The 8862-nt window shown below is 25.3% G+C and overlaps 2 protein-coding genes across 2 annotated transcripts in view; both read left to right on the top strand.

Annotated features, from left to right (window-relative positions):
* Positions 1 to 3724, top strand: part of LOAG_18920 (hypothetical protein) — a gene marked incomplete at both ends in the record, with an annotated part of 14148 nt that extends 10424 nt beyond the window's left edge. Inside the window, 6 exons of the mRNA XM_020451582.1 lie at positions 1336 to 1447; positions 1713 to 1831; positions 2159 to 2331; positions 2878 to 3018; positions 3181 to 3322; positions 3539 to 3724. Of these exons, the coding sequence (XP_020304621.1) occupies positions 1336 to 1447; positions 1713 to 1831; positions 2159 to 2331; positions 2878 to 3018; positions 3181 to 3322; positions 3539 to 3724 (873 nt within the window). The remainder of the gene's footprint in view (positions 1 to 1335; positions 1448 to 1712; positions 1832 to 2158; positions 2332 to 2877; positions 3019 to 3180; positions 3323 to 3538) is intronic.
* Positions 3725 to 4174: 450 nt separating this feature from the next.
* LOAG_10243 (hypothetical protein) lies at positions 4175 to 8800 on the top strand (the record flags this gene model as incomplete). Its single annotated transcript, XM_003145770.1, has 11 exons — positions 4175 to 4258; positions 4533 to 4676; positions 4853 to 5018; positions 5329 to 5451; positions 5617 to 5801; positions 6298 to 6417; positions 6527 to 6751; positions 7109 to 7228; positions 7516 to 7677; positions 7876 to 8066; positions 8722 to 8800. Coding segments are annotated over 11 exons (1599 nt in total), but the record flags the coding sequence as incomplete, so codon positions are not given.
* Between the last annotated feature and the right edge of the window lie 62 nt (positions 8801 to 8862).

Below are 8862 nucleotides of genomic sequence, written 5' to 3'. Positions count from 1 at the left end.
TTTTTTAGTAAAATTTAAGGGTTTATTTTTGAAATATTTAATTAATACTTGAATATTTCTAAATAATACTTAGAAAAAAAGGAAATGACAGTTAAAATGATACGCTAATTGATACTTAGAAATATCAAATTATTATTACAACTTGGAAAAGATTTTTAAAAAATAAGTAAATTTTAAATTTTTTAGTAAATATTTAATTAATGCTTAAATATTTCTAAATGATAATTAAAAAAGGTAAATGTAAATATTTAATTAATGCTTAAATATTTCTAAATAATACTTAGAAAAAAGGAAATGATAGTTAAAATGTTAAATGATACTCTAAAGTAGTTAAATGTTACTCTAATTGATACTTAAAAATATCTAATTGATACTTCAAAAATATACTCTCAAAAATTTATGGTTTAAAAATTTTTTTTTTTTGGGAAATGAATGAAGCAATTATTACTGTGATTTAAGCAAAATTGTCACCTAAACAAAATTGTCATCTTTCAATATTTTTCACATGTTTCAGTATTAGTTTTAAGTTTAAAGAAAAATAATGAGCAATTAAAAATGAAATTTTTTTTCAAGCCTTTTAAATTCTTTCAAATGCAATAAAGGGACGAACGGATGATAAAATGATTGATATCGCTTCCTGATCGACTTAATTTTTCATTAATGTAAATTAAATCTCTTCTTGATCGATTTCAAATCATTCAAAAAATCAAAATTAAATCTCTTGATCGATTTCAAATCATTCAAAAAATCAAAATTAAATCCTCCTCCTAATCGATTGTACTTATTCAAAAAATGAAAATGAGAAGCAAAAAATCTTCCTGATCGATTGCAGTCATCTAAAAAATGAAAATTAAATCTTTGTTTAAAAATAAATTTAGATTTCTTCCTAATTGATTGCAATTATCCGGAATAAAAATGGAAAAAAAAAATCGTCATGATCAATTTCAACCATTTAAAAATGAAAATTAGATCATTTCTTGGTAAATTTCAGTCCTCTTTCTGATCATTTTCAATCTTCTTTCTGATCAATTTCAGTGATCAATTCTGATCGATTTCATTCCTCTTTTTGATCCGTTTTCAATCTTCTTTCTGATCGTTTCCAATCCTGTTTCTGATCAATTTCAGTGATCAATTCTGATCGATTTCATTCCTCTTTTTGATCCGTTTTCAATTCCTCTTCCTGTTCAATTTTAATCGTCTAAAAAAAGAAAATTTAGCATAAGTTGATTTAAAAAAAAAAGGAATAAAAGATTTCTTTCTTTCTTTTTCCTTGCTTAGCTGAAAATGATCGCTTCCTTTCATTTCCATCAATTTGATAATTTAAATTAATTTCAGTATCGATTAGTGGTGAAAACAGCATTAAAATTATTATTGGTATTTATCGAATATACCGATCATAATGCACTACTACTAATGACCGCTGTCACCAATGTTGACAAAGCTAATAGTAGTTCTTTTTTTCTTTTTTTTTATTTCTTCTAATTTATAGCATATTGATGTAGGTTGATAGAAGTTTGATACATGGCATACTGTATTTTTTTTTTTTATTCTTTGGTCAATTTAATTGTATTTTTTTTTTTTTTGTTCTTTGGTCAACTTAATTGATTTACTTTTATCTGCAATTTTTCTTGACGATATTTCAATCTTTTTCAATTTTTCCAACTAATTTTTTTTTTTTCGAAATTAACATTTTTTTTTTTATTTATGGATAGATCGACCTGATTGGTTTGCACTAATGAGGGTACTTAATGAAAAGGATGCAAGTGATGTTGAAATGCTTACCTACGGTATGACTGTCATCAACAAAACATTAAATGGTGTCGCTGATCAGGTAATTAATAATTCATGGATTTGAATAGTATAGCATATAGGTCAAAAAAAAAAAACATTGTGGAGGTCAAATATGAAATATAAACTTAGACAAACATTCTTTTCTTCTTTTTTTTTATTTGAATTTTTTGATGAAAATTGAAAATTGGAAATTGAAAATTGTATAAAATAGTAATAAAAATATAATTAGAAAGAAAAATTAGTAGTTTTTATATAAAAAATAGAGATATAATTAGTATAGAAAATTAACAATTTTATCATTAATTTTCTTTTTTAATTATCATTCTTTTACTTTAAATTATTAAATTTTATATTAATTTATTTTAAGGATACATATTATGATCTCGTTGATTCATTGGAATCACAAGGTTTAGAAGATACGATGCGACATATGTTAAAACTTGGTAATAAAGATCTCAAGGATCAATGTAAATTATATGAAAAAGTGCTCAAACAAGAGGATGAAGCAGAAAGTAGTGATGAAAGTGTTGTTAAAATGAGGTAATAATTAAAAATCAGTTAATTAGTTAATTAATTCTTTTATTTTTTTCTTTCAAGCTTATTTTTAATTCCAATTTTTTTTTAATATAGATTTTTTTTACACAAATTTAAAAGTATTATTTTTGAAAATCAAATTTATCTTCCTCTTGTTAAAATGAGGTAAAATGATTGTATAATTAACAGTGATTAGTAAATGATAATAATTAATTAGAAATCAGTTAATTAGTTAATTCTTTTATTTTTTTTCCAAGCTTATTTTCAATTCCAGTTTTTTTTTAATATAGATTTTTTTTTACACAAATTTAAAATATTATTTTTTGAAAATAAATTTATCTTTCTCTTTTTACATTTAAATTATTACTGAAATAGTTTGATAAGAAATTAAATTATAATTGGAATTATGAAAACATTTTTTTTTCTCCTTTGAGATTCAATAGTTCTTTATAGTATGCTTTTCTGCTTGTTTACCTTTTGATGTCTATGCATAAATCTTTGCCTAATTAATTATCTTTACCTGTAATTACATTTATATTAGAATTTTTGTAGAAACCAAACAACATCACCAATTGTTGTTGATCGTCGAACAGCAATGCGTCGCCGACATCAGGAATCATTAGCTCGGCAACAAGAACATTATAATTTTCATAAAATTAATTCTATAAATAATAATATTGAAAAATTTGAATTGTAAGTTTTAGAATTAAATTTTTTTTTAACGCAAAAAAAATTTTGTTAAATTTCAAAAAAAAAAAGTTAAATTTTGCCGCACAATTACCCAAAAATTTATCATTTTTATTTATACCAATAATTAATTCAATTGTTGCATTTTTTTTTTTTCAAAATTTACAGACCAATAATAAATGCTGATGGTAGAATTATTAATGGTATTAATGGTAGTACAAATGATATTATCGATGATACACCAAAAATAGTACCACCATGGCGAAGAAAAGTTTCAGAAATTGAATCACGATCGAAAAATAATAATACAGTTAGTTAGTGGTAAACTTTCATCCCGGAAATAGGCAAAAATCGTGTAATTAATCGAAAAAAGTTTTAAAAAAGAAAATTAAAATTTAATTAAAAATTTAAAAGTAAAAAAATTAAAATTTAAAACTAAAAACATACTGAAATTTAACTTGTTCATTATTGAATTGCAAAATTTTTTTTTTCCATTTTTAATTTAGCAATTCTGTACTCTTTCAAGAATGTATTGGTAAATGAGATGAGCGGACAATCATCAATAAGACAATCTTCGGTGACATCGATGAAATTGATTGAAAAAAAATCAGAGAATAATGAAAATACGGAACCTGAAGAAAAACCGGTTTGCGTTCTTTTTTTTATTGTTGTTGCTTTTTTTTTTGAAGATAGAAGATTTATTAATGATTAAATTTGTAATCTTAATTAATTAGATAATGAACCATTGTTGATTAAACGATTTTTGAAAAAGGAAAAGCAATCTTTTAGGGATTAAACATTTATATTAGTTTAAAAACATTAGAGATAATATTATAAATACTATGAATGTATAAATTATGTAACGTACGCATAACCTAAACATACGTCAAAAGTAAGAGCGTATGATAAGAGAAGGATAAAATGCTGAATAAGATTGAATATAATAGGTAAAATTAATATTATATAATCGATACAGTAACCAGTTGCTGGTACAGTGATCAGATTTTCTTACAGTAACGAATTTTGCAGTCATCGGTACAGTAATCAAAGGTCCTTTTTTACAGTAATCGGCACAATAATCAATTTGCGAATTTTTTTTAGGTTCGAGCACCACCTCCATCATTCCCTTCTACACTTTTTTTCACCAACCGAAAATAAAACGATGGAATTTCCGGATTCGATTGAAAAAGAACCAGAACCGGAACCAGTGCCAGAACCGAAAAGGATATCACCCTCTAAAGCAAAGGTATGGAATTTTAAAATTTCATTCAAATTTTTCATGCAATCTTCTAAATGATTTTGGTGGGAAATATACGTTTTATCTGGCAGTTTTTTTTTTTTGAAATTTTTTTTAAAAAATGAAAAATATAATTTTAGCTTTTTTTAAATTTCAGCTTTTTTTAAATTTTTTTTAAATCTGATCTAAGTTAATAAAAAAATCTAATTTTAATTCTATCCTTGTATTGAAAAATTTTAAACAAACACTTCATAATTCATACTGCTTAACCAATTAATTACAGGTAATCGATGATGATGATGATGATGATCCTACAGCAGGTGGTAATGCATTTGCGGCGCAATTACGTCGTCGTGCGCTTAAACGGGAACAAAATGCTGCATTATTTGAACCAAAACAAGATGAAGCGGAAATACAATGGAAAAAGGTTTGTTTTTTTTTTCCGCAAACAAATTTTATTTTTAATTTTATAAAAATTTAATAAAATTACTAAATAACAAAAATTAATTGTTTTCATCAACGATTGCTAATTAAGCTAATTAAGCTTAATTATTTTTAGAGATATAATGAATTTACTCATTTACACCTATATTTCTTTTTTAGGCTGCTGAAAATTTCAAATCAAAACCATTAATTATTAATGATTTGGATTTTTCGGAATTTCATAAAGATGAATTTGAGCAAGATCCTCTAGTAATGGCTCGATTAGCAGCAATTGCGCAAGAGAAAGGTTTATTTCCAAATGCTAACAATAGTGGTATTCAACCAGGTAATAATTATTCATATTTGAAATTTAATTTTTCATATTTGAAATTAATTTGAAATTTAATTCTTAATAAATTTAAAACTTCTTATCATTATTTCATATCTTATTCTTGATGAAATGTTTTTTTTGGTAGGTGACAAAAAGTTTTCCTAATTTCTAAGTTTCCTTTTTTAAAATCCATTCTATGTTTATATTTTAATTTTCACTTACTTATTTTTAAGGAAAAAATAATGCTGTATTTTGATATGCAAAATCAATTTAAAATTCATAATAATTTTTGATTTAATTCAATTAAATTTGATTAAATTTTTAGCACCTGAAAGAGGTCCACCGCCAGCACCACCTTTATTACCTGGTGGACCAGGAGCACCTCCGCCACCACCTTTTCTTGCTCCAAATGTTAGCTCAAATAAAACAGATCGTGATCCAAGTCCAAGTAAGCATTTCTAAAAAAAAAAAATTGAATTCCATAAAATGATTTGTTGTATATGCTATTTAGGATTAATGTAGTAAGTAATCTTGTTGATGAAAATTTTCAAAAAAAACTTCAATTAATTCTAAATTATTAAAATTGAAAGCATGGAAAAGTTTTTTCCTTTAGTACCACCGGTATCAAAAACTGGAACACTGAAATTACACTGGAAACCTGCGCAAGCTGAGCTACCACCGGTACCATCATTGCGGAATAAGGGAACATTTTGGCATAAACTTGATTTACCACAAATTGATGCCAAAAAATTAGTGCAATTGTTCGAGCAAAAAACCAAAGAAATTCCTGCTGTTAAGGTAAAATTTATTTAAAATTCAAATCTTTCAATGTTTTATTTCCAATTTCTCAAATTTCTCTACGAAATGATTATGCGACAAATGACAACAATGAAAATGATTGGGAAAAAAAAGATGAAGGAATATAATTATTAATAATGATATAATTAATCTAATTTTAAACTTTCATTCCCATTTTTTAATAGATATAACTTTTAGAATTAATTAATTCATTAAATGTAGCCAAAAATTTAGCACCATTATTCTAAATTTTAACTTTCGAAAATTCAAAAATTTGTAATTTCTTCCAAAAATTATGGTATATCCTGAATTTTCAACCAATTACGGTTGAATATTCCGGTTCTATAATGAATGCAATTAATTATCCGGTTGAATATTTCCGCATTATTTTTAAAATAATATTACGCACATTTTCCGCCTCCTTCATTGTTATCAATTTTTAATTAATTTCAAGAAGAAATGATTGTTAAAAATAATATTTTATGTAATATTTCAGCGACTTAATGGTGAACATCGAGCGCAAATTCTTCAGGTATTACCATTAAAACGATCTCAGGCTATCAATATTGGATTAACAAAATTACCACCAATAAGTGTTATACCAACCGCTATCATGGTGATGATATCATATCTTTTATCAATTATCATTACACTTCTTATTTCATTTCTTTTTTTTTTTTTTATTTCTTCTAACAAATATACATAAATGTTGAAGGAAATTTTAGAAATTTGATTCATTGGTATTAAACAAAGAAGGTATTGAAAAAATACTCACTACAATGATGCCAAATCCAGCGGAAATTGAGCAAATTGAATTGAAAATTGCGGAACATCCGGATATGCCGCTAGGTCAAGCGGAACAATTTCTTCTTAAACTCTCGCAAATACCATGCCTACTAGAAAGGCTTAGGCTTTGGGTATTTACATTGGATTATAAAAATTGTGAAAAGGTGCGGAATTTGTTTTCTTTTTTTTTTTTGTTTTTGTTTTTTTCATTTTTCTCTTGCATAATTCATAAAATTTCTGGAAATTTTGCATGAATTTAAGAGTTTTTACAGTCATCAGAGTGATCTTTGCTCTTCTTTTTTTTTTGCGCAATAAAAAGGAAAAATTTGCACGAAGTTAATTAATTACTTTAATTGACTACTTACAAGTAATTTAATTTACATTTTGTATTTTGTAATTTTTTTTTCTTTTCTTTTTTTTCCGCTTTTTCCATTCATCATTTATCCGCAAGTTGGAGTATAATTTTATTATTGAATTTTTTAAAATTTCGCGTTAATTTTTTTTTTTTTTTTGTTCTCCAGGATATCGCGGAACCATTAATGGATTTACAATTAGCAATGAAAGAAGTTGAAGAATCGAAAACATTCCGTACCGCTATGGGAATGCTACTAATCATTGGAAATACGTTGAATGGAACGAATGTAATTTAATTTTAATAAAAAATTAAAGATTAAGAGAGAGAGAGAGAGAGAGAAAAAAAAAGGGAAAATTGCAATGATTTGAGGAAGAGCGGGAATTTTTTCTCATTACTACTTTCCGGAATTCCTGATCTTATTATTCATCTTGAATATTTTACGGTCATGAAATTTTTTGGTAAACGAGAAATCTCATTTAGTTTTTTTTCTTTCCTACTAAAAATTTCTTGGATCGTTTACGTTTCCGTAAATTTCATATTTAACATCAATCGTTTTTTCTTTTTTTTTTACAGATCAAAGGTTTTCAATTGGATTATTTAAGTAAAGCATCCGAAGTAAAGGATCCGGTTTACAAGCATACGTTAACATATCATTTAGCTGAATATATGATTGAGCATTGTCCGGATGGAACCGATTTATATTCCGAATTTGGTGCTGTTGCTCGTACGGCTAGGGTGAAATTTTCATCTTTCTTTTTTCTTTTTTTTAAAAAAAAATATATTATCTTTTAAAATTTTATATTGAAATGTAAAATTGATATGAAATTTATTTGAAATTAAAATTGAATAAAATTTCTAGGTTGGATATGAATTGTCTTATGTAATAAATTAATTTAAATTTAATTGAAATTTGAACTTTTTTGTTTATTTTAGTTTGATTACGATGAATTGGAATCAAATTTAAAGAAACTGGAACATGATTGTAAAGCATCATGGGGTTATTTGGCTAAAATTAGCAAAAATGATAGTTCATCATCGATGAAACAAAAGATAAACGATTATTTAAATGATGTAGCACAACGAATTCATCAACTTAAAGCCATCTATAGGATTGCTTTTAACAGGTTAATAGTAAATACCTGAAATGATAATGTGTTTTTATAATTGACTAATATAATTGATAGATAAAATATTAATATTCATTGATATCTAATCATTTCTATCATTCCATTCTTGCTATCATTGAGGCTAAAATGAATTTTATGGTATCTTATTGAAATTTAATTTATTCATGTGAACCATTAGGATAAGGGTAAATTTTATGGTACCTTATCGAGATTTAATTTGTTAACATGGACAAAGGTAAATTTTATGGTAACATGTGAACTATTAGAGTAAGGGTAAGTTTTATGGTAACATGTAAATTATTAGAGTAAGGGTAAGTTTTATGGTAACATGTAAATTGTTAGAGTAAGGGTAAGTTTTGTGGTAACACGTGAATCATTAGAGTAAGGGTAAATTTTATAATAACACGTGAACCATTAGAGTAAAGGTAAATTTTGTGATATCTTATCGAAGTTTAATTTATTCACATGAACCATTAGGACAAAGATGGATGATTTTTTAGTATCACATCGAAATTTAATCATACTTATTATGTGAAACTGTTTGCTTACAAAATATTTATATAAAATATTTCTCAATAATAAAGAAATTTATTTGTTAAAATTCATCTTTTTTTATTAATTAATTAAATCAATTAAAATATTTCTTTTCCAGATGGCATGCATTTTTGCTCTTTTTTGGCTACAGTATTCAAGAAGTACCAACATTAAAACCAATGATTGTTTTTAAAATGGTTAATGAATTTGCTCTTGAATATCGTACCACTCGTGATAAAATCCTACAACAAAGGAAACG

Source organism: Loa loa, assembly GCF_000183805.2.
Source record: "Loa loa unplaced genomic scaffold supercont3.682, whole genome shotgun sequence".
Classification (NCBI taxonomy): domain Eukaryota; kingdom Metazoa; phylum Nematoda; class Chromadorea; order Rhabditida; family Onchocercidae; genus Loa; species Loa loa.
Note: the sequence above shows the minus strand (reverse complement) of the source record. Positions and strands in the feature narration are given on the sequence as shown.